The 27,379-nt window shown below is 39.5% G+C and overlaps 1 protein-coding gene across 3 annotated transcripts in view; it reads right to left on the bottom strand.

The window, feature by feature from the left end:
• GRB10 (growth factor receptor bound protein 10) overlaps positions 1–27,379 on the bottom strand; it is a 147,029-nt gene that overhangs the window by 38,572 nt on the left and 81,078 nt on the right. For all 3 annotated transcript variants that reach the window (XM_042868982.1, XM_042868983.1, XM_042868981.1), the window contains exons 4-5: positions 15,176–15,392; positions 12,288–12,429 (exon numbers count right to left, since the gene is read on the bottom strand). In XM_042868982.1, coding sequence (XP_042724916.1) covers positions 12,288–12,429; positions 15,176–15,392 — 359 coding nt within the window. The remainder of the gene's footprint in view (positions 1–12,287; positions 12,430–15,175; positions 15,393–27,379) is intronic.

Below are 27,379 nucleotides of genomic sequence, written 5' to 3' on the forward strand. Positions count from 1 at the left end.
AATCTGAGACAAATTCCAAATGCATTTATTCTGTGTTGTCCACTCAATTAAACATCTTGCTCAAATGCAATCAACGAGTCTTCTCTCTAATTGAAAAGCTTATCCAACAATTTTCATGAGACTGCCATTAAACATTTAAAATAATTAGCTGAATTAGAAAGACATTTATATTCAAATAGCTCACAAGCCTAGTTTCTTTGTTTAGCATAAGCAAATGAATATGGAAAAGATCCCCAGAGAAAAAGAACAAATATTGGGTGAATCTTTTCTTTAAGACAATAGACACTCCCTAGAAACCAATTCTGCACGGTATTAAGTGGGAAATCTTTGAACAACGGCTTTATTACTGTAATTGACGGCAGAGAAACCAACCATTCGCAAGACTGAGACAACGACAAGAGATTTTACTCTGTATTTTTATATTTTACAGATAATATAAGTCGATATGTTCAAGCATGCTTTGTTCTTCCCCCTCCCCCTCCACTACTAAGAAGTGAAAGAAATCCACAATGCAAAGCCATCAGTAACTTTACTTCCATCCTGACACAAACAACTGGCTTCACATTTACATCATAGATCTTCTTTACAAATTATGCTGAGAAAAATCTAGGTCATCGAAACCTTCTTGTAATGAACTGTGTAGAAACTAAGAGCGCTGATGTCAAATTTATTTTGCCTTTCACAAGCTCATTTTCTTTTTTTTCCAGATTGACTGGAAGGTAGGTCAACCTTTGGACATCTTTCTGATTCTGAGGTTTCTATGAGTGAGTAAATTTCATTTCCATCCAACAAAAAACATTCTGAGCAAGCTGCATATATAAGAACAACTTTAAGGCAGCTAGACTTGAATTGCCAAAGTACAACTTACATCAACACAGACGATAAGCAAACATCCCAGTTTAAAATTCTTGACAACATACTGCATTTAATATTCTTTTTCACTCAAAACTTTATTATCTAGATAAATAAACATATATGAATGAAAATAGCATTTTGCTTCTTCCTTTTTTTTTTTTTTTTTTTTTTTTAACAATTTTTGGCATGAACTTGAATTCTTAACCAAATTCTATTTTCTTTAGAATATATTGTTACTGTTGATCTCCATTTATCTAAACTAGCAATTTCATTCTACAGACTTCAACTTAAAACATCTGCCACTTCAGCTCAATCATCATGTCTAATTTTTTTGCTTAATTACATTGCTGAACACATTTCAAAACTATTTTATTTCGAAGTGTCCATTAAAACAGCTACTGTGAGAATTTCTAACTGTCAAACACAAATCTACCCTGACTTTAGCCAATATATCAAGTTCTGAATCATCACTCTTTGTTCACTCATTTGGAGACAATGCCATTTGTGGGAAAAACATCATTGCCTCTTCCAGCTTTAGAAAATTGTATCTTTCTCCAGACATACAGCAAGCCTTGCAAGCTGAGATTCAAGAAAGGACTGTCCACAGTTGGAATAACCAGATATGTTCATTCACCTACATACCACTTTCGAGCAACAACAAAAAAATGCCAGCACACAATATGAAAAACAAGGCATTCCTACTGCTTGTTCAATGTGCATAACGACTCTGAGTAAGTCTTGCATTAATGCACAACTTTTACAATTCAGTATCTAAGCAAAGTACTTATTCCAGATATTAGTACTTTAGCTGCAGCATATAAACCTAATTTGTAGTCACATTATGAAAAGTCAAATATGTCCTTTCCAAGTACTGCTAGTGCTCAGAATAACCCAAAATATGGTTATAGTGAAAAAGGAGAATCTCTCAGCCTTCCAAAGGACCTGTTAAGTCAGTAAAACTGACCTTGTGAAAGTTTGCACCAACAGATTTTTTTTTACTTGAAAATAATAGACAAAGCCCTTTTATATAAGGAACCAAGTTTGCCACTGAAACATACAGCTGCGCTATGTAATGTAAGTTGCACTCAACTCAGAATTTAAATACTTCTCAAATTTTTCTACTGATATATTTATTGAACTCAGTGAGACTTTACTGGTTTGAAATTCCTTTTAAATACTGTCACATTCTGAGGGAAAATAAATTAGTTTCTACTTCCCTACAATCACGGACTTTAAGAGGGAGTAACAAAGCACCTCACAGAGAGAAGTAAGCACTTCCTCCACGCTCTACTTCAATGCCCTTACCCAGATATTGCTTTTAAGCAGTACCTCCTGATATAAATGTACATTCTGAAGACACATGATTGGTAGAAGAGATTAAATAAATGACATAGAATGCAGAGGTTACTGCAAGCTCATAAAGAAATGCAGTCACTGTGAACGATGTCTGGTACTGTAAACATTTTTTACATTATTTTTGCTAGAATTTTATTACTCTTCCTTTCCTTAATGGCTGCTGAATGTAGGAGATTAGCACTTGTAAGGTTCTGGCTTAGAGGAAAAACATCTTTTGCATCTACAACATCGTCAATCATTTTGCTAGACAGGAATCAGTTAACAATCATAGTTTTTACAGCTGTATGTTAGAGAAGGCTCGAGAAAGAGGTAAAGAAGAAAAATTGATGTGAGCATGTTTAAAGTGCTGTAAAATTTATTTAATCATCTGCAGAACTACTAGATTGTTTATTTATTTAAGGGATGAAAGTAATATATAGAAAGCTTTCTGCAGAAACTTCATGAAGTTCATTCAGCTCTTTCATTTTAATGGTTATTCCCCAACATAGCAAAGTCTTTCAGCTTAGACCCATTTGGGCATGTGTTCGATGGATGAACTGCTAGAGATATTCAAAGCCAGCAGCTGCCATGCGAGAAATTTCCTGACCCACTCACAGAGCCCATCGTGCCCATATCACCTCTTGCAGAATTTCCTGCTTCAGTTAAAAATCCTAAAATTTCTCCTAGACCAACTGTGTGATTGCTCAAGTGCTATTCCAAGCAAATAAGAGAGGGCAATCAGAATGAAGCCTACACACAGAGCAACTAGAGCAACCTTGTGCAGCTCTCTAAGTTAATTTCTTGTTAGCTAGATTGACTTTAAGTTCCTCTGTATTGCTCTAAGTGTTGCAATTAAGTACTGCTCTAAGCTATGCTTAATTAGCTTGTAAGCAAATGCTCTTTTGTAACTTGCAGTGTAACGCAGAACTAAATGTTCACTGAGAGCAAAGGGAAATCACACTGAAGGTACATTTGCAAAAATATAGCTGGTTGCCTCCTGACAGACTTTGCTGTCTTATTAATATCCTAGAAAATATTAAGAAATGTGTCACACTGTACAAATAGTTTGAAATATATATTCCCCAGTCTTGGAACTGAAAGCAGTGCTTTCCTGCCAGCTCCAGCTCACAAGCACTCTATTGCTCTCAGAAGATGGAAGATTACGTTTTTCATCTGTTTAGTTTAAGAAAAAAGAAAAAAAAAAAAAAAAAAGTTGGGGGGGGGGAGGAGAGACAAGGACGCAAATTATGAAACATACAGATACTCAAAATAAACAAGAAGTATGAACAATCTTCACTAAAGCACAATTAGCCCATTAGTCAGAGTAAAATCCAACATTCAGGAATAAAGCTGAACTTCAGCACCTCCTGTGAAATGCACAGAAAATGAAATTAGTATGAGGTTCTTAAGTACATTTAGCATCTTTCTAATACCACAAGCAAAATGACATTAGCTTCGAGCATAGCTCCAAGTCTGAAATTGAGTCTGCCTATCAGAGGATTTGACAAGGCTGTAACACAAGAGCCAAGGCTCAGTCTCACTTGAACAAGCTTTACAGTGCTTTGCCAAACTACTTAGCATGTTAAAGAAAAAGGTACAAAGGTCATCTGTGGAAATCATTCATAGAATAAAACTGTATTTAACACAGAGAAATATTTTCAGTATAGCAAATACAAGGTTTTATTGTATGATTGTTGCTATTCCCGTAATGTCAGCTTTCAAGTCTTTGTCTAATGAAGAGGAGGGTAATCTGTATGCCTGTTTCTTTTCAAATTGTTCCACAGATTATTTAGAAGGTGTGAGACAGCACTGCAAGCCATCTATCCTCCAGTATATATATTTAGGTGTATGTTTTTAAATGTTAAATGTATATATGTGTATATGAGGATATATACACTTAACATATAAAAACACTTAAAAATAACTAATCAGGAGTTTGGGACTACTTAGTGAAGAACATTGTTAACTTAAAGCACGATAGGCATCCTTCTGTGCTAAAATTGTGTACCTGACACTTGTCACTTACCATAGACTACATGTCCAGTTTATAACTGAGTACCTGGGGAATGAGAGTGGTTGTAAATATGTGTAGAGGTATTTAAAAGGTCTGGAAATACTGTGGTTTGCTTGTTTTCAGTGGATTTTAGTAAGCAATAGGGAAAAGTGTGACCTCCAGCAGTATGGCAAATTACTTAAGAGTAATCAGCTGCTTCTAACAGCTTGCAGGCAAGGACAAGCTCAAAAATGACTGAAAAATTAAAACTTGCTGTTCTACTACCAAAATGTTGTTTTTTAGCTTAGAATATTATTTTCTGTAATCTTTTTGCACCTCGTGTTATTTTATTTTTACTTTCTTATGTAATATTTTTTCCTTAGGGATGGATAGCTTCTATTCCTATTATCTACTCTGTCAAGGATGGTGGGAAACATGTTCTGGAAAGGTAAATAACAAGGTGAGTAGAGGAACACATGCAAGACTACACACAATAACTTAAGCTTCCCTTGCTGCTGCAGAACACAGACACTGAAGGCACCTGAAGCCATTTCTTCACACCCAGCTCCTGCATGACAGCTGAGCGTTCTTCAGTATGCCTGACAATACCTTCTGAAACATTCTAAGCCTGTTCCTGAGGCATGAAGCAAGCAAAAGGTGCAGGAGTTGATGATAATAAACTTATGTTTCTGGAAATACAGCACACACTGAGGAAATTGCATGTGCAGTGGAAAGTAGTGTTGAAACCATTCCTTGAGAATGGGCAGGTGCCATACCTACATATCCCCAAAAAGCAGAGCAGTTTCTCAGTCTGGCCTGCTGGTGTATCTAGGTGGATAAAGGGGGTAGCTGGAAAGATGGCTCCTGTTTGGTAAGAAACTAACAAAGCTCTAAAAGCTCTTGCCAGCCTTCATCCTCTTCCCATCACAAAAACTCATGGAAGATTTTTTGTTTTGCTGTTAATGAAATTTCACTTATTATAAGCCTGCTGGGATAAAATTACTTTTTCCACCCTACCCAGAAACACTCTGTGCTCAGCACAGGCTCACATCCCAACTCCCAGCTGATGGCTAATTCACTTTGCTTCCAAATGCTAATCGTTTCCCCCTCAGGAACAGGAGAAAAAACACACTTACTCTTCATATCATCATGAAGACATTTTCAACTCTTGCTTCCTGAAATACAGTGGGATGGACAGGCTCCAGTAACCCTCGCAGCAGCAGGATCTATCACTGGACGGAATAAGCAATCCTAATGCCAGTGGAGGAATATGACGTGCAGCTTTTATGAACTGGTGATGGCTTGCCTCTTAAAAGTTCAGATTGAACTTACTTTTATGTACACTTTGTGAATGACGTTCAGATTGCAGTCAGGTTAAAGCAAAAACTGAAGGTACTTACATAAATTAAACAAAATCACTTTTTAAAATATTAATTCTGCACCGTAAGGAGAAACAATAATAAAATAAGAATTTGATAATAATGAGACTATAAATCAAGAGAACAAAGAACTGAAACTTGTCCCATGATGACTTAACCAACTCAGCTGTACTCTTCTAATGCAAAAATGTTATTAAATTCCATCTAACATTCCTTCCATTTAGGAAATGGAACAAAGACATACATGTAAGTCTTAGAGGAATGCATAAACATCCAGTTACCACACCGATGAACTTGGAAGTTCATTCTTCCTCTCTGTAACCACACCCAATCATCGCCTAAGCAAAGACAGAAATTTCAAACAGATTGCCTTTTTTAAGTGTGGGCACACTTCACTGCTACAGGTAATTACTGCAAGTCTAAAAAAAAACTCTCTTCCTGCTGAGAATGAGCAGCATTAATCCCAACACTTGTGCAGCCACTCTTCTGAGAGTTTGGAAGTGAACACTGGACACCGGCTCTGCCCATTGTCCCTAAAAGTGGATGCCAACAATCAAGCTAAAAGTTGGGCACCTTCCCAGTCCCACGCTGTGCACATCCACAGCACCCACCAGGAGATTGCATGCAGCTCAGTAGCAGGCGCTAGCCCTGTTCTCTAAGGGCTGCCTTGGATCACCTCAGGTTTCAGAAGCAACCTCATGACCAACTCGCCTGCTGGTCACTGGAAACAGCATGGTGCTGCAAGATCACATAGGATACATAGGGGCAAAGTTCCCTGTTTCAAGCTGGTGCTTTCTTGCATCTGTCCTACTTGGGTAGCAGAGGTCCAAAAGGTTTTTATTCAGAATGCTTAAGTAAGATCAGAATCTGCACCTTGAGTCCAGACAGCACAGAGGGCAAGGGGAGCTTAGACTTAGTGTAGCAATGCTCATGATGTTGGGTAGCTCCTTAAAGGCTATCAGTAGGAAGTTATGACATCTCTAATTCATCTCAGACATTCACTTACAGTGTAATTAGAATCACTCAATATAGCTCTGCACTTTTTTTTTTAATTCCCTACTGCATTGATGTTTATATTAAAACCCACTTCTGTCTGCCTCACTAAGAATTACAGTTTCTCCCATCTTCTCATTTTTTCCCACACGTTCAGCCTGGTAGCTTCTCACTTCTATCAACTCCTGATCAAAGTAGAGGATAGCTAAATTTTATTTTCACTGTACTATTACCAAAAGAAACCAAGAATACTGTTACACGACAAAAAAACGTGCAAGGCCACTCCTAAGCTATGCAGACAAAAGCAGTGTGAATATGGCAGTGCAGAGCTACTATAGCTTATGCTACAGCCCACTCACTATTTACACAAGACAGTCCTGAAGGCTAATTGCAACGGTGCTGCTACTGCACAGGGGTTGTTAAGGCAGCTGCAGGCCATGCTGCACGGCAGCAGTCCCGGGGGGCTGCCAGTGCAGGCGGTAGGCCAGGCCTAGCAGAGCGTCTCCCACGGCGCAGCCACACTCCTCAGCACACAGCCCGCCTGCAGCATGCTTGCCTCTGGGTAGAGAGCCAGAATGCGCCTGGGAGCAAGGCCAGGTTTGCATCATTAAAAACAAAACCAAAAAAAACCTCCAGCAAATAACATACTTTTCGGTTTGAATGCGAGACGCTCTTCATATTTCCCGTAATCAATGTTGGGACTACAGCTACTGTTCTGGCACTTCCCAAAATCAAGTATGTGAAGAGACTCGATTCTTCCTACCAAGCCTCATGATCAAAACAAGCACGAGGAAGAAGAAATAGCGGCTTTGAATCCATCCTGATCCTGGGCCCCAACAGCCTCCAATCCTCTATCCAAAAAGCCTCCAAACACCCATGGACCGTGCATGCACCATCAGCACTTAAGGCTGCACAGTCCAGTGAACTCATTACTACTTCCTTCATTAGTCTCATCTTCGGTAATGAGCTACTGAGATTTTCAAAACCACATGAGCTCACTCCCTAATTTCTTCAAGAGTAATTGGACAACACATCCGCGTGATACAGGTCACAAGATGACAAGAAATGAGATGCCTTTCCTACATGTCATCTCAGTATTTGTCCACTGCACTTAGTTCATCTGGTTTGGGAAAGTGTTGTTTCTCCAGGTAAAAGGTACCCAGGGCAAATACAAGGTCCAGTTTTACACAGATAGATTACAGCCCCACCACAGAGGCCTGATCTTTCCCAGTCACAACTTTCTCTAAAAAAAATAAATAAAAAATAAAGAAGTTAAATACGCTACAGAGTGATCTATGTATCATTGAATTATATAGCTTAAGAGTCTTCATTCAAAGGAAGATTTGAGGAAGACAAGATGATGCATCACGGCCATGGGAACACATTTTATAGTTGGGCCATAGGGAGAGCCCTTGAGTTGGACCTAAGGAATTGCCTCAGTTAATCTAGGTGCAGGATTTGGCCTGTTTAGAGAAAGTAAAGACTTGTTCACTCATCCTCTTGTCAACAGTTGTTCTCAACAAGTCTTGATAGTAAGTGTTATTTCATTTAAAGATTAAGTAAAAAAATTGCTGTCACACATGTAAAATTTAACTTGGTACGTGGAGTTTTCATTATTAAAAAGTTCATACTTTTATACAGCTTCTCTTTTCAAAATCAACATTCTTGTCTTCAAAAGAGTCAATATGAAAGCTTTGCGGGAAGAAAAAACAAACAACAACAAAATTATCGTAACATGGAATTAAAGCAAAACTAAAAAGTCTGTTCATATGAATTCCCTTGAAGGGTTACTAAATCTGGAAAAAAGAATAACATAAATTCATACCCACTTGTGAATTTAATTTGCTAGAAAAGAGTAAGCAATTTTGGTGCATCAAACTGCTATTTGGAAGTTTGCCTGGGCTGTATAGAGGGGGGATGTGAGAAATTTGCCCTATTTTTACAGTTGAAAGCTTCATTGACTCACACGAGATACTTTAGACTAATATCCTGTGGCATCACAGTGACCTACATGTAATTATTGCATACTTTTTCCAAAATATTTGTACACAGCCAAAAATTATAACCTAAGTTACCAACCAGTTCTTAGTTTATACCAGCAACACAGAGATGGACTTCAATTAGTGGTAACCTTGCTGTCTGATGCTTTTAGCAATTTTTTAGATGAATGTCTGGTCTCGATTTGGTGTAATTTTCTGGTCACTGTTTTTCCTACACAAACATATTTATCCGGTTAAGTAAATGATGTTTAAAAACTTGCAGCTGTCCTTCCTCCATACCCGCAATCAGTGCCCCCTCAGACGTGCAGTGATTTCATGTTTGTAGGTGTGCACACTTCTCACAAAGACAGACATGGGAAAAAGGGTCTTGAGTGCCCCCATCGAGCAGGACTTCCTTCCTGCTCCTGCCTTCACCCATCCTTCCCAGGGCAGAAAGCAGGGGCACTGAGGCAGTTGTGAGATCTGCTGGAGTTTCACTTGGCTGGTGGCCAGGCGCTGTGGGGAAGGCGGATGGGTGGTGCTGGAAGGACATGATAAAGATAGGAACACTTAGTCCCGCAGTCTCTCCAGTCAGAGCTCGCCTGCCAAAGCTCATGGACAAAACTTACTCAGTTCAGACGTTTAGTTCATACTTTATGTTTAGAAAAAGAAGTTAAAAGCTTTTTGGCAGTTACTGCTTGAAAGGTCATCATTTTTCCAAACGTGAGACATCTGAAGTATCTTGCTCATCACATCAGTAGCTGATGAAATTACAACCATTTGCAGTCATGTTTTTTCTTAAGTAGCTATTGATTCAGCAGCCCAGGTAGTCAGTTTTTCCCACCCCTGTGCTCACAACCTTGTTGACTTCAGGGGTGCTAATTTATCCAGAACTGCTTGGGTTGACATCTAAAACTTCTCAGAATAAAACTTAACATAAAATGGGCTTTTTCCACCTGCAGAATTGTAAGAAAGGATAATAACACTAATCCTCCTAGGAGCACTTGTCTGTTTAACTACAACATATTTTTTAACCTCTCATGCTAGGAAGCATTTGGTCACACAGCTGTATTAGCTCAGACCTTCCCCAGACCATGGATGTTGGTCAGTGCAGCCAGCAAATAATATATCTACATCATTCTGTAGCCCAAGATGACTTGGGGACCTCTAGATTGTCCTCTGTCTATTCCGTCAGATAGAAGCTGACCAAAGGAAACATTTTGCCCATGCCACCCACGTGCTTTGACATAACTTGTGATTAGAGCTTTTGGGGCTCAGCAGTACAGGCTGCGATTGCTCTTTGCCTACTTGTCCCAAAGGCTCAGCAGGCTACAGGGAATCCCTTTTCATTAACACATCGCATAACCCATATAAGCAGAACAGCTCATTCCAATCTCCAATTTTAATCCTTGTTTATAACCTGCAAGCAGAGAACCTTACATTTAGCATCATTATGTTTGATCGTGGTTTGTATTCAGCATTCTAAATCTATAGCTTGTATTCAAGTTTTTTGTTGTTGATGGTTTTGTTTTGTTTTGTTTTGTTTTTTTTTTACGTGGCTCCTTTTCACTAAATGCTGGCCATTAAAATGTGCTTTTGCAATCCTCCTTTAACTAAACTTGTCATTTACTCTGTTAACCAGTAGCTTATAACCCACTTATCTAAACAAAAGTGTATCCTAAAATAATATATCAAAATTCCCAAAGTTTATGTTTGCTTTTTTTTTTAAATTGGATGAAGGTACAAAAACTTGTAACATTTCTCAAGATTTTTTTTTAAACCAATTATGTTTCCAGATTCTGTTGAATGGCACTACTACTGGATTAAATATACTTAAGGTGCTCTGGGGAGCCTCAATGGGCAGGTTTTTTTGTTATCCTGCAATACTTCACATTTATTTGAGATACTGAACAAAATGTTTCTCTTCATGAAGAAACAATTCACCAATTCACTTTTTTTTAAATTATATGAATATTCTAAAGCTAGAGGATTTTTTCAGTTCTGTTTCTACTATTTTATAGAAGAAAATGATGACTTCCTGCCTTTCCTTCGGTCTAAGCGAGTGTTTCTTATTTGCCTCCAATCAGTTGATGAACTGAAATGAGCAGTATATCTGCATTTATAGAAGTCTTTACTACCTAAATGTTTCAGCTCTTCCTCTTACACCCTACAACTTTCACAATTACAATGGTTTGTCTGATTAAAAATTTGAGCAGCATGCACAGCTACACAATGTAAGTATGTATTTTATTTTAGGCCTTGGAATGGCTTGTCACAATTTATCATTGTAAGATTAAGTATATTTCTAACAGAAAATTATGAAGTAGAATTTAGGAAAAAATGCTATTATTCAGTCTTTATAGCCAGTTCCTTACACATGCTAGGGTATATTTACTTTTACTTTATACAATTTAGGGTATGTTATATTTTAAACCCTTAGTTTCTAAATATCACCAAAAATTACACACAGATACTTAGGATTCTGAGGGCTTTGTAGAGCAATTCTTTTGGTGGTGTGGTAAGATCTAGTGAAACAAAAATAAAAAGCAATGAATCCCTGAAACTGAGAAATATTTAGACAGATAAATGCAGGTTCATCTGTAACTTTAGCTTGCCTCCAAAAGCTGCCATGCTGTTGGCAGTAGCCAGCACACACAAGAGAATTGCCCATTATTTTCTCTCCCCAGAGTCAGATTACCACTCCCTTGGCAGAACAGCCTCTCTGCTTAGCAGTTACTGAGGACTCACACAAGACCACATTAAATTTATAACTGCATGACTCAGTTTTCTCTTCAGGCATTACTTGGTTATCTATCTCAACTTTTGTATGCGTAAGAAATACTGCAAAACCAAAGAAGATGCACTGTATCTTTCAAGAAAGCTGACAGCTGTTTATAGAGATATAAAATAATGCAGAATATACAGGACTATATGTTATGGTCTACTGCTTGTAGCTGAACCGCCTCCCCAGACCCTTTTATCAGCCATACCAATCATAGGAGCTACTTACAAACTAAACCAGCAGCAATACAGAACAACATCATGTTTGTGGGTACTCAAGCGCAAACCCATTCTAAGACAGTATTCAGTATAAGCAACACTTTGTTGTTTTTGTGTTGTTGTTTTTTGTTTGTTTGTTTTTTAAATCCCTGTGCAAGACAGCATAGTTTACAAAATTGTGAAGAACTTCATTGTAATGGACTTGGGAAGCTACTCAACCATGGGACAGTTCTGCTCATCGGTCCCATTAGAAGGAACTGTGCCTAGTTACATGCTCTAAGAAGTGTATTTTGCTTCCTGAAGAACAGCAGAACAATAAGGCACCATGTCCTTAAAGAAAACAGACAGCTTCTTATAGAGGCAATGAATTTTAAATGGAAACAGGCTGTTAAATGGCTTTGAGGCAACTAGACTTGTGTAACATTCACAGATGCTGCTCCAATCCTAACCTGACATCTGAATTAGTAAGTCATTACCTTGGGTAATGAAATTCCAAAGATATTAGGCATTACTGCTTCATTGACAACATGCGTATGCTTGAAAAAGAATTGCTTTACTCTTACAAACCTTTAACAAGAAACAAAAACTTTGAAGCCTCTCTGAAGATGTTCTCTTGCTAGTGCTGCCCTACTCACAAACGAAGCCTACAGACTTTTCTAGGTATCTGGAAACCTAGTCTCTGCCTTCAAAATGAAATTGTTCACTGCGGGTTTGAACGCTAACATATGACAGAAAGCTTTGTTCCATACTCACATGCTTATTAGCAGGTTGACTCTGAGGTAATGATCCAGGGGCCAGCACAGGAGAACTTGCAGGACTGCAGAGTTCTGGAAATGGATTGGGTATGGCTGGCAACGACGATGTTCTGAACTGCTGTTCTTCTTCTTGTAGACGCCTACAGACATAGAAGCATTAAGAGGAGCAAACTGGCATGACCAGGCCTGTATCTCCTGCTCCACCATTCAGTGTACTGACATTAAAAAAAGAGAAAAAAAAACGACACCTCTATAGCTACAGCAACAGCAAGCCCAATTTAGGTAACTGTATGTGAAAAAACAACCAGTCATGCATCTAGTTTGTTTTGTTGTTTATAACTTGATCACTTGGGTGAATAAATAAGGTAATCGTACACAAAAGGTAAACAGAAATATCAGTCTATACCCTCTGTTGTAAGCACTAACTTACAGGCTTAAGCTCCTCCGTGTGTCAGAAAGTCATTTCAGACCTAAAGAAGGAGGACATAACTGCAGTAATTTGGAGCCAAATTCCACATGGATCTGCAAACAATCATGTCTCCCAGTAAAGCATGTAGGCTGAGGTTGAAGTCGATACTGTCACTTCATTACAATATGACATTCTATTTCTAAGCAATTCAGCTTGAGCAATAAACTGCAATTACACTATCCTAGCTTACACTACTTGTAAGATTACTGTTTAGACAAGTTTTACATGCATCTCCTGAGATGCATCTCATTAAGTCTAACTAAGGCCAACACAATTTCAAGTTCTAGTTTGCAGTACGCCTGTACTGCTCACACTAACTGAAGGTCTACTAGTTAACACAATAATGTTAGAAAAGATGTAACACCTGTTCATAACCATACAGACTGCTTTAATTTTCCTACTGGTCCTGATACTAGGTAACTGTCCGGTTTGTCTCTAACTCCTTTGCCGAATGCACCACCTAGTGGCAACTGTAAAAGTTTCCAAAGGCAATCAACTAACTCCTGTATTTGAAATGCAAATCACTCAAAACTCAATTTGGCTACTTTTTTTTTTTCTGTATGTTCTTCAGCCTACTACCTTCAGCAAGCTCTTATCAGAGCCCTCTTGGACACAACTGTTAGTTTTGCCTCTAATAACACGTCCCATTTTGAGTACGTTTTCCATGCCTACAGCAGAACTGCAGTGCTGATAAAATCACTAACAAACACGGAATCTGCTCCACAGGTAATTCTATCCCCTAATTAAGTTGCCTTGGTATTCCATGAACGACCCAATAGTTTTGTTTCTTGCTGCCAATAGCAGGTTCCAACTGTAACTACGAGCTACGGAAATGACTGCTTCCTTTTTTGTGCTACCCGTGTGCACACTTCTGTAAAGCATGAAGTAAATAATTGTGTAAGATCTCTTCAGCACAGTGGACTTAACGTTTCAGCAACTGTGTAATAGTTCTTTGTATTGCAAATTTTGGACTACATGTTTGCAATGATCCCCGTTATAAGAACTGGAATTACAGATTACAGAAATGAGACAATGCTGCACTCTGCTCTGCATAGAATGCTGCCATGCATCATTTATTTTATTACTGAGCTAAACATAAAGCAGTACTTTCAAGAGTAATAACCATTCTGTTGTGGCTGAGGAAAAGACACAGCCACTGCCTGGTACTAGAAAGATGTCTAATTAAATCTGAATAAAAGTTTTGCCGTTATTTTCTTCAATGTTAAACACGTGATGCTCCATAGGATTTACAGAAGCACAGAGTTCAGAAAGCTGGAGTGTCTTTCAAAGAAAGTATCAAAGTTTAGAAATGCCATAAACAATTAAAAGGAGTGTTTTGACTACGATACTTAGAACAAAACATGAATTATACTGCTCTAGAGAGTGAATTTGTTAATACAGCACTATTCAAGGTTCAATCTGAAACTTGTAAAAAAAACTGCATCATTAACTGACTTGGCTGTAGCACACAGTTAACTGCATACTACACTTTCATACAGCAAATCTGCCTGTCTTAAGAATATAATTCCCATAGGAAATACATCAGTGTAAAGAATTAGGAGCAATCCTTATTAGATCTTGGATTTTTCATCTACTATTATTGCTCCCCTCTTGTCTTAGAGAATCCTTTGTCAGCTAGAAGGAAAATTCCAAATATACCTGATTCAAGAAATATACCTGCACATACTGACCTTTCTTAAAAAGATTTTAAGAATCTCAGTGTTATCTACAGACTCTCCAGTTATCACCAGTCTGTGTTGTAGAGTATTCCACTTTAAGCCTGAATTCAAGTCCCCATCCTGACAACAGAGAGACAACCTAAACACTTCTTTTTCTGTAAGTCTACCATAACGCACTCGAGTGACATAGAACGCTTTTAGGAAGCACTTTAGGAAGAATGGTTAGAGAAGTACAATGGTTAAAGAAGTGCAACGGGTTCATGTTTATTTGTCTTGGACCCAACAGGAAGCCTCCACTAAGAGAGGTATTTTTATATATCAAAACCAGCTGAATGCAACCTCATTTAACTACTGATCATGATATATAAAGTCAAAAAGCCGTTAATTGCCAGTACTGCCGGCAGAACAGTTTTCAAACATTTGGATTTATTTCCAAACATGGACATTGCGTCTGAAAATTGATATCAATACTACGCTTCTGTGCATGTCTGCTATTAAAGGCACAGCAGGCACTGGTGAAACAAGTAGAAGTGTGGCACGTTTGCATTTTACAAAATACAAAATCTACATGTAAAATCCATATCCTCCACCTACCCAGTGAATCTTTCCTCCTGCGCAGCAGACCGCTGTGACCCTACAAGAACCCTACTGGGGTTTATCTCCTATTTCAAAGCATAGTTCCTTCAAAGCTGCTTCAAGATGACTTGAAGCAAACAGCGTGCAGTCCTCTGGTCCTACCTGACCGCCATAATGCGCACAGGCTGAGACCTCTGCACTTTCTGCCTGGGAGACGTGGGCTGCAGGGCATTGGATCCTGAGGTGGGCAGCGGGCTGCGGTTAAGCTGGCCATTCTGAAGGAGTGGAGTGGTTTCTGACTGCATGCTGCACGTCGAGTACAAACTTTCAAATGATGAATTCATGTCATTTACCAAAGCTTCTAGGTCCACGTCGTCATCTGAAAGACAAAGTAAAAGCAGCATAACATACGTGAAAGTCGCAGATAAAATAAATTTGGGAAGATGGATGACTAAATTTCCGCCAAGTTGTTACATATTCTGTAGCTATAACTTTACAGTACAAATTTTTATTTCTTTTACAGAAAAAAGAATGCAGCTAGTAACTTACAAAAACACTGATGATCACGTCTGTCTTCTTCAGCAAAAAGCTGAATGAAATATTTCTACTATAATATTTACTGACCTTTTTAGTATATGTATAGTGTTCACTGACAATTGGTGTGATTTTTAATACCAGTGCTGATGTGGACCACCACTTAAACTGACAGACATCCATTTCCAAGAACATATCACAAATATCTCAGTTCAGCTTGTCAGTGTATCAAGCTCAGACTGTCAAACAGCATGATAAATACCACTTGGAAGATCCAGTACCCTAAAGACAAAAAAGGATAGTGTTGCACAAGTCAAAAGGTGAAAGATGAACGCCTCCATTGTATTAAGTGTGAAAATCCATTGCTATAGTTTCTTGAAAACCCCTCATCTGCACATTTGCCTATGTTTGAGATACAGTACTTTGAAGGGTGATGGCTTTGAAGGCTTTGATGAGTTTTTAACTGTCATTCCATTGACTTTATAAGAAGTTTTGTAAGCTTATTCCTGAAATGCACTGAAGAGACTACTGCCTTAAGGAGCTTAAAGTAAATCAACCAGGGATGTGGTATGCATGGTTGGAGGAACATCATTAGTCCATAAGAAGTACACCAACCCTCCTGTACATGCCAATTTACCTTCAAGGAAGTAACTCATGTTCATTTGTTCCTCTTTAACAGTAATTACCCTGCAAGACAAAACTGGGAGCCTTTTGAACTAACCACTCTTTGAACTTCAATCTCAGTCTAATTACTCCCTAGCCACAAGTTACTCTGTATCAGAAGTTCAACACACCGAGGAACACACAGATACCTGCTTTTGTTCAGATGCTCACTGTGAAGTAATCAATCACTTCAGACCAAAATCAACTTGGTTTCCAACAATTTGCCTTTCTTCCAACTATATCAGCTGGCCTAGTAAAACATAACACAGCTGCCTCTAATTTCTCAGAACTGTTCATGACAGAGATCGCAGAGACAACCAACAGAGCTAGCTAACATTTACAAAGCACTAGGAGCTAAAATACTATTCTTGCCTGAAACAAGTACTTACGTTGATACTTTGGCCACATTTTCTAGAAATTGTAGAAAATCCTGAGCTGGAAGGGACCCGTAAGGATCACTGAGTCCAACTTGACCCAACAGGAACAATTTTTCACCTTATGACCCACTACCAGATTTTTTTATTTTTATTTTTTTGAGATGACATAAGTTATCTTGTACCAGTGCCAACTTTCTGTAGGCATTATCAGAAACAGTATCACTGCACTGACACTGCGTTTGTTTTGAACACTGACACCCATAGTTCTCGGCACTGGATGAACTGAAAAATCTGCTGAGAAAAGGTGCTGGTCATGCACATACATCTGAGCTCCATGTCATTACTAGAAATATTACATTCCTCAGTGAAAGTTAGGACAACCAGTACTAAAGTAAGAACCACTTGGCCTCCACTGAAAATGTACTCATAGCATTTCTAAGTTTGAACATCTATTTAAAACAAACAAACAAACAAACAAACAAACAAAAGAACAGCCCTAAAACCAACCACCACCCGCAAACAGGTTTCTTCTTTTTTATTTCCTCATGGCTATTTCCCTCAGACTCTGTACTTAACAGGTACTATCCAACTATTAAGATACCTTTGCTAGGCTACACCATCTTCTCTATCTGCCAGTTCACACATTTTTTTAACAGTCTAGTCCTTGCTTTGCTTGAATAAAGTCAACAATAATTTTCAGGCTATTTTGAGGGATCTTGAGACAGAGTTGCAATTTAAATGTCATTACATCCTCCACATTCTTATCCTGTTTAGAGAACACATATCTAAAACACTTCTTGAGCAATCAGAAGGGAACCACAGGAGTAGGAGTACAGAAAGGGAGAGGCTGGATTACGTGGCTTCTGAATTTTATCATTCATCTTTAGAACCAGAGGACTAAGCTGTAGGGTTTCAGATGTCTGTCAAGTAAAGCCTAGGGATTGGTGAAGGAGGTGCAGAATAAAGACCCCGACCACACAGTCAATGAGTGAATTACAGCTGCTAACAACTGTTTAGCAGAAGGGAAGAAACTCTAGGCATACAATCTGAGGAAGTCTGTATAGCTCTGTCCCTGAGGGTGCTAATTTATTAACAACCCACAGAAGGCTATGAGTGTGCAAGATCATTAAGTTTTCATTCAGATGATTGTAACTCATGAGGAACAATTAAGAGTCAGCACAACCTACCTGACTAACCAAACAGACACAAAGGTGTAATACAAAGTCTTAATAAAGCACAAAATGAGGCACTTCATGCAAAACAGTAAGCAAACCTCTTAAAGCACTGAATAGCCATTAGCAGGCTTTTAAGCATATCAGTTATACCTCTAAATTCAATTTCCAACAAGACAGGCGAATATAGAGCTTTCTTAATAACATGTTGCACTGAAGTCCACAGTCTGGTCCTCTAGTCAGTTCCTTTTCTTGAGGGATGAAGCACTGCTAATTAAAGCCTTCATCTATACTACAAAACTTTTGCAGGAGTGCAGATCCTAAAGCTTTGTGGAGATAAAGCCTTCAATCCTGAATTTCATACAGTTTCATCTTCATACAATGGCATTTACTATTAAGTACCATTATGTTCTGGAGAGATTGGAGCACATTGCAATAGGGAAACCTCACTGCTGCAGCCTGCCTCAGAAGTGCCAGCAGATGTCTCAGCTGCCAAGCAATACAGCGCTATTTGTGATACTTCTCTACAGAGCCCAATTAAATAAAAATAAAACTGGCGATCCACGGGATTTCTGAGATAAGCTTTAATCATTTGCAGGTATAGTATCCAAAAGGAAACTGCAGATACAGTGCAATCCTTCAGAGTACCCTTCCCTACCCATCGGCGAGATTCAACCTCTATCAAGATCACACATGGAATAAAATGCTGACTGAGCTGGATTTTGAGGAGACTTACTAGCTAATAACAAAATTTAAAAATCATAAGCCTCTGAGTCAGCGTGTTATCATGCTGGGCCTCCAAAAACACACACATCCAAATACCGTAACTGACGTGGAAGGATTATCTTTGTTGGTTATAGCAGGCAGAGCTGCAGGTAGCCAAGGAAGCTCTTTCTTTCCCCAGCTATCTCTCAGAGGTACGCTTCCAGGGATGCTGGTAACTATTTTCCTTAATCCGCATTACATTCTGCACTGGAAGAGGATATTTAACGTCTGCTTTTTTTCCTCTGAATTGAACTGCATAGAGGCTAGCTTATCACTTCCATGCACAAACATGGAAGCAGCCTTGAGCTTGAGTTGTTTTTCAAGGAAAACATTGGCGAAAACTAGCTCTGACAAACTCCCAGAATCTTTTTTATTTTTTTTTATTTTTTTTTATTTTTAAATAAAAGAACTTTCAATGTGTATTTTATTTTTTGAGTAGTAAGTTTTTGCTGGGGGAGAAAATGCTGGCAGTTCTGGAGACTTCCTATACCCTATACTTGGCATGGCAGTGAGCAATACTGGCATGCTTTTCCCCTCCCCAAGTAGAACTAAAGTGCACTCTTTGGCAGCAATTTGAACGTAATTTTGCTTTTTTGCCTACAGTTTGTTAAACTTTGGCTTTCACAAACCAGCTTCACTGGATGTTGCAAGTAATATTTTTGATAAATTAGATCATGATTTCAATTACAAGAAAGAATTAAAAAAAATCAGTCCAAGGCAAGAGACAATTCTGTTATAAAAATAAAACCACTATTGAGTTATTAAGTTAAGCTCTCACGCTCCATAAAAATTAAAGCACTTTGAATACCATTTGATTGTTTTTGAGCACACCATAGAGGGATGACAGCCACTCAATTAGGTCTGAGTAAACTTCACTCCATGCCTAACCAAAGGACTTCCAAGTCCCATTTATCTTTCTGCTTTCTAGCCCTCCCCTGTCTCCTAGATCCTAATTTATTTACTTATTTTGGTCTTTCTTGGCCTTGATGTGTCAGCTCAGTAATGGGAACAAGCAGGATCCCACTTAAGTCTGAAGCAGGATAATGCTGAAGTGAGTTCTGCTCAGCTTCATCTGTGGCAGCCTCCTGAATTAAGCAGGTATTTCTACAGCTGTCAAGGGGCTTGTTACACTGCAGAGCTTCTGTTTACTGAAAAAGAGCTGAACATGGAAAGAATCCTGGCTCTGGACTGGAGACCAGGTTACATTTTATTTCTCTAAATGGCAGCCCAGCAAACAATCAATGGGCAATCTGGGCAGCTCATAGGGAATACTATGAAAAACACTGCAGGAATTAAGTGAGCTGTGATAAAACACTGTATACTTATATACGTAATTTCCTTCTTTGCTCATTTCAGAATTTATTTCTTCAGCCTTACTTCTCATATCATTTCACAGAAAAGACCAATGTGAGTGCTACTAGGAATACAGCAGAAGATTTACAAGAAGGCTATACTACCTCTCCATCTCCATGGAAGTGTATTTGATACTATAGGTAACATAACAGTGTGTATATAAACAAGTACTTGATATTACAGTAGGACAGCTGCTGATTTTGATCCTCTGTTCCCATCTGACAGCCTGTGGTAAATCAGTTTGCCCAAATCCGTTTCAGTGCTGAATATTCAGTGCTCAGGTTAGATACTAAAAACAACTTATTCTCAGAAAGGGTGGCAGTGCATCAGAACAGGCTGCCCAGGGCAGTGGTGGCATCACTGTACCTGGAGGTTTGCAAGAAACGTACATAGGTGGCACTTAAGGACATGGTTTAATGGGCATGGTGATGATGGATAAATAGCTGGACTAGATTATCTTAGCAGCCTTTTCCAACGTTAAATGATTCTATGACATTCAAGAACCTACTTGGCAAAGCTAAGGTGAAACTAAAGCAAGATTTAACCCAAGTTAAGCTGAAGGATGATGTTTCTAAGGCACTTTGAACACGTATTAATTGATCCTCAAGGAGTCAGAAGGAAACACTGAAAGAAGAGGAACACACACAGTTGCTTTGATTATGCAGTGAAACGCTATATAAATTGTAGGCAATACAGGAAAAATATTCTTATTTTAAAATGAACAGAAGGTCTCAAACAGAAGGGAAAAAGACATCTAAAATATCTGCAGTATCTACCTCAACAGAAAGAGTGGGTGATGGAAAGCAATTTCCTACATTTTTCTTTGACTCTTCCTCCATGACCTCAACAGAGATGCCACAGCTTAGTGACACATCCCAGCTTCCAGTACCAGCTCCACTTCCACACAACCACTCCCTCCAACATTAAGAACCGCAGACAGGCAGATTTACACAAGAAACAAAAAGACCAGTGATTTAAAACATCTGCAAATTGCAAATCCTATGCATTCATTCTGTTTTCCAGGTCCTCTGCTGTAACCAACTCCAACAGCATCGAAAGACTAAATTTGTTCAACATTAGAACCCTGGAGGTTGCTATGTTTGTGTGAAGACACAAGCTCAGGTCTGTCTCCCACAGTCATCGTCGAGTTCAAAGTGATCTAATCTGATTTAAAAATGCCAATCCTGCACCTCTGAACTCCCCATTTCTGTGTACCCTGTGTGCCCTCATGGGACTCCGCACTGAAGAACTCTCTACTTTCTAAGTAACATCCATCACCTTAAGTGAAATCCTCTACTTCACACTATAACTATGGTTGCTGGCTTACAGAATGTCACATCAGTGTATGTGCAGCTTCCCAAATGCTAAACATGCCATGGAAAGAAGAGAAAGAAGCAGAAATGATGGTCTGTAAATGAGCATGACAGTGAGACAAGCATCTGCAATCCTTGAGCTCACTGAAATGCCACACAGAGAAATCAGGGAATTTGTAGCCACTCCTGCATTCTCCAGGTAATTTTTTAAATTCCATGTGCATCTAATTCAATTTCTGTCAAAAAGGCTGGAAATGTTAATGCAAAACACAGACATGTTAATTAGTGGTGGTGGGGAGAATTCACTTTATAAACATCTTGCTAAAGGTTTATGGTTAGACTCCAGTATTGCTCTTACAACATGCTTTAAAAACTTCTTGACACAGAAGACAAACTAAATTGAACAAAATTAATGTTGCTAGGTAACAACTACAGGAATTACATACGTATGAAGGGTATTTGTCAAAATCAAAGCAGTAATGATAACAGGAACAACTAGTTACAGGTGTCCTACAGAAGAAAATAATCACAGAATCACCAAGGCTGAAAAAGATCTCCGAGATCATCCAGCCGAACCATCCACCTACCACCAATATTTCCCCACTAAACCACCTCCCTCAGTGCAACATCTAAACATTTCTTGAACACGTCCAGGGACAGTGACTCCACCATCACCCTGTGCAGCCTGTTCCAATGCCTCACCACACTTCTGAAGAAATTTTTCCTAACATTCAACCTGAACCTCTCCTGGAACAACTTGAGGGCCATTCTCTCTAATCCTACTGCAACTTACATGAGAGAAGGGGCTGATTGCCACCTCACCACAACCTCCTTTTATGTAGTTGTAGAGACCAATAAGGTCTCCCTTGAGACTCTTCTTCACATTAAACAATCCCAGTTTCCTCATCTGCTCCACATAATATTTGTGCTCCAGTTGTAATTCAGTTGCATCCTCTTAGACTAGTCTTGCTCGCATAAAACTAGTTCTGGGAATTCTGATGGAGAGCAAATGCAGGGTTTAACAACGAAAAATTCAGCTCTTGCCTAGTTCTCACACCTAACAAGTAGTCATCATAAAGAGTGAAGATGACAAAAGATGACAACCTAAGGGATAGAGGGCATGGATAAGGAGGCTCTGTTTAATTTCAGAGACAAATCAAGGTAAATAATATCTCTAATAAAGGTTTTTAATGGTTTTGTCCTTTGATGAGTTTGCAGTTATTCACAGATGACTTTGAGAAGCATTTCCAAGTGTGCACCTTCCCAATTGTAACCTAGGAACTGTCAAGTCACGCTGGCCTTTCATTGCAAAGCACTTACGTTTGTCATCTCAACTGAAGGCTATCTGCAGTAGGTTGCAACATCACCTCTGAAACCTCACTTGGTTCTAAGACACAGCTGCTGAAGCACTAATGACTTTGCTGTAAGACAGAGTAACCTACAAAAAACTAAGAAAACATCTAGAACACCTAGAACAATGATCATACACATACCTATGAGCTTTATTACAATTACAAGGGAGACGATAAAAGAGCTCTCTTACGGCCAGTTCCTTTTATGTATCCAAAGACTTCAGTTAGGGAACGCAAAGTTGGGATTCAGTCTTTCCAGCATGCATTTTCTAGGAAAACACTAACAGTTTAAAAAGAAAAAAAATGGGGGAAAAAAAAACATTCTTAAAAAAAGCATCAGGTCAAAATTTGAGCCAAATCCCAAATACATACACCAGTTGATTCAGTGTTACTGTGCAGGTAGTAGGAATGACCAACTGCTGGTCAGCAAACGTACCACACCCTGGTTCCAGCAGCCACTGATGGCAGAGCTCCTGTCAGCAGCAACCGCCAGCCTTTCAAAAGGCTTTTTGCACAGCCCATGTTTGCAGAGGCAATGCTGTAGAGTAAATAGTGAGTAAACAGATCACTTAAAGCAGTCTGAAGTTAAGTAGACCTCTGGGAGATTATCATTCCTGGGACGGTTACAAAATCCAGTCATGATTAATTTTCAAGAGACTGGTAACATCTGCAATTTTCTTCTATGAATGTTAGTTTCAGTGGTTTCCCGGACCCATTTTATTGTGTCACCTGATTTTAACATACTAGTTAAAGAAAAAGTCTGAGAAAGCTCTTAAACAGAAAGTATGTGTTTGGTTGAGCTTGTAAAGACGGGAAAAAATAACCTAAAACCCAAAATGCTTCAGTTACACAAGGGATAGAAAATAACATTGATGAGAGAAGTGACCTTCCTCTGTGAGAACCACACAGGACACTGAGGTACTATTTCCAAGGCCAAACCTGGAGCTGGAGGAGACCAGTCCTCAGGAAGCCCTACAGAAAAGTACAGCAGTTCCATCAGAGAAAACCTTGATACACCATGGGGTGCGCAGACCCCAGAGGAGAGTCATGATCATGTCGTAGCCCTTTACGTACACAGGTGGAAAAAAATTAAAGAGAGCAAGTGAATGAGTGCATGAGGCAATCAGACCTACCAAACAACTAGCTCAGGGATCCTCAGCTCATATCCCATCTTAGTGGTAAGGTGAATTGGGTACCTCAGCCTTGGTGCATCATCTCTACAGCAAAATCAGGAAAGAGAGCTGTGCTGTTGCATTTCTAAGTCACAACTGTAAGAAGGCTATCATTTATCCTTCCAAAGAACACAGCTGGGTAATTCCTGGCATGCCCAACAGAGCAGAAGAACTGCTGCTAGGCTGTGTAGGCCACACAAAAATTAACAGAAAATCCACTTTGGCTTTTCAGAGAAAGGGGAAAACAGCATTAACCTACTGACCTGTTACAAGGTACTTCCAGTCCAAACTCAGGAAGCACAACACCGGATAGCAACAGATTGATGAATTGAAATACTGTTTGCTGGCCACACAGCAAACGCTTGGCAGACTGCATCTTACATTAGAAAGTCGTATTTATGGGTGAGCAAGTTTAAGAGGATATCCTGTATCGGCAAGAGCTGCAATTTGACACAGCAAAGGCCAGGCTTGCTTGAATGTTTATTAATACTGCATATTTTTACACTGAGAAAACCAAAGAAATGTTTTAAAAATAGTGTGTTCTCCTTATGCTTGTATGAATGAAAATGATTGTTTTTTTCAAGTTTACTCTATCATTTCCTCATGTACGTATTTATATCCGTGACACTAGTTTAAGATATCTTTTTCTTATTACTCATTCCAGAAAAAAAAATAGTGCACAAATCAAATAGACACAAATAAATAACACTCTGAAAGACAAGTCAGAGTTCAAAAAGTAGTTAAAAACTGAGACAGATGAGAAGAGTAACCACATGTCTTGCAAGTCCTAAACCCTTAAAGGAAAGTAAAAAATGCAGTCAAAGCATCTATCGCTTTCCTTCAGGGAATCTATGCTCTCTCCCTGATTAATGTCATAATGCTTAGCCACATAATCCCAGCTGAACACTACTTACGACCTGATATAAATACTCCCGCCAGGATCAGTCACTCCCACCCTGCCAAGAAAGCCCAAGCTTCACCCCAACTCCAGGGTGCAACAACACATAGCCCTGTACAGAGCTGCTACTCACCCACAGCCAGAGCCCCAAAAACCCCACTCAGGGCTGCAGGGCAGGCTGGGGATGGGGGCTGTGTGCCTGGAGCAGCAGCATCATTTTGCTTCAACAGTGCTATGCTGCAAGCTGAGCAAAGCTTCCATGTGATATAAGCTGGGGGTTCCACTAGTGCATCCCTTCACGCAGGGGCAAAGCCTGAGAGCCAGCACTGGAATATCATCATCATTAAATAAGGTTGCTACCTCCTCACACCAGATAATCAAACTTTTGGTCTTTGGCTCATTAAACCACAAGTTTTTAGGATTTCCTTGGAACAATTTTATTGTTGGCTTAGGGAGCGCTTTGAAGAGGATGTAATGCAAGTTCCAGAAGTTGCACGTGGCAATTAATGAATCAGCTACGTTAATTAAAGATTGCCATTTCAAAGCATAATAGTTACCTTGCTGTGATCCACATACCAGCAATACAGACAACAGAAACACATATTCTAAGGCACTTCTAGTCAGAATTTAGCTAACAGAACTGAAGTCATGAAAAAATACAGTTCTTTAATACTGGTGTAATTTGGGGTTCTTTTACCAGCTGCTTTAATAGTTTACTATTAACTCCAGCTGTAACTTCAGTAAATCATCTACAAGAAACTGAGCTGCAGGAGTGTCATTCATAATTTCAACATAAAAAAGTCTCCCAAGAGCCTCTAACTGGTGACTCTCTAAATTCGCAAATGAAGTAACAGCGAGTGAGCTGTCATTTTATTATAGACGAAGGCAGCTGCTGACAGATATTCTCTTGTTTCCTCAGCATAACCTGCTATCAGCTTTCTTTACGTTTCTTCATCCTCTATGGACAAAGAGTATTTTGGGGTATTCGTCTAGTTCCATATGCACATGGATACCTTGCCCTTGGGTCAAAAGCCTGTTTCAGCCTACTTTCTTCCCATCAGTTTAGCTCAGGAGTCAGCAAACCAAGCAGTGCTTTCAAGTGCAAAACTGGCTCTGCCAGTAGAAGAAGCCAAGCAACAGGAGTGGATAATTTCAGAATTGTAACTGTAATAAAGTACGAACCTCTCTGCCGCCTTAGAAGGGAACACCACAGCCCTGTCACACAGATTCGCAGATGGCACAGCATATTGCTGTGTTCGCATCCCAAATGGCTGCCTGGAGACACTGCCGTGTGCACCCCAAGCCAGGACGTGGGAGCTGGGCTTGGAAAGAGGAATGGCCACTGCCAAATGGCACCTTTCCCCCTGGTCTCAAGAGCTCCTATTGGAGAACTTACTGGTTTTATTTTTATTTTAAGTATAAACGGAGGCTAAAAACAGGTCAATGAAAATGAAGAACACACAAAAACAGCACTGATAAGGAAAAACCAGAGATGCTGAGATGACATAGAACAGTAAAGAAGTTTCCTCCACCGTCCAAAAATCTCCCTACTCCTGTGTCACACTGCATAACCAGACATTACCATTCTAATTGATATTAACTGTTTGCAGTCAGTCATCTGAGACCAGCCACAATGCAGAAGAAAAAACAACCAATTTACCAATGTATCTAGGTCCAAGGAAAACATGCTATTTGCTTCTTCTAGAATCACAGAATTCTAGACACCCCAAATCAAGTTATCTTTTTAAATCAGCTACTCAAAAACTTGGTCCTTCATTGTTTCACATCCTGTAGGCAAGCTGCACCACTTAAAGTAAGTTAGGATCAGGTTAACCCAAAAGTGAAAGCCACAGACATGCTACAGAGAAAACCCGCCATGGCTCTATATGACTCAGATCTCAGTGGGCAGTGACGCTCTTTGTCCTTAGGAGACCCATACACTCAATTTCACAAGGCGCACACATTCCCAGTTTGGTACTCAGGACGTCACGTGATTCCTAAGGACCAGTTTGATGCTCTTCTCCACCCCGTTCTGTTTCACAGTGTTGTGGGCAGAGACCTGGGGCTACCTCCATGCATACACAATATACACAAAACAATACTGCTAACTGGGCAGACAGCACATATTTTCTCTTGCCTGTATTCTATTAATAAATTATCCCTTTTTGCAAGGCATCCTCCATTTTCTCCACTCCAACAGCAACCAAGCTGTGTAAGCCAGAGGCAGCTGCATCCATGACAGAGGACACCCAGGGTCCCAGGGGCATCAGCACTGGCCATAGGAAATGGCCTGTTCACCTCACTGTGTTTTACATGTGAAACAAAGCCCAGAAAGTCAGTAAAGACTGGTTCTTCCCCCAAATGCATGCCCACAAACCGCAGACCAAGGCCTAAAAAGAGGCCACGCATGAACAGGACAGAGCTTAAGGTGGGCAAAATGTGTAACCATAGAGCTGTAAAGCACTTGTGTTCTGATGGACTTCCACTGATGGCTTTTTAACAGCAGCAGCAAGCTCAGGTTAACTGCTACAGTAGCAATACCCATCATCATCCAAGCAGCAAGCTGCTATTGCTTCAGTCACCTGAATGGAGAAACCTGCAGCCCAACAGTGCTGCCACAGCACCTTAGAGGTAGACCTGCACTTGGACCTTGTTATAGATCCTAGATCTGTGTTATTCTTCTACCCATTCTCTAATACTCATCATTATCTGCTGAAGAATATTTTAATGGTTATTCACGAGGGTACAAGCCATACACCTGCACATC

The sequence above is a fragment of the Lagopus leucura genome, unplaced genomic scaffold, assembly GCF_019238085.1.
Source record: "Lagopus leucura isolate 7727_CA_CO unplaced genomic scaffold, USGS_WTPT01 Super-Scaffold_100002, whole genome shotgun sequence".
Lineage (NCBI taxonomy): Eukaryota > Metazoa > Chordata > Aves > Galliformes > Phasianidae > Lagopus > Lagopus leucura.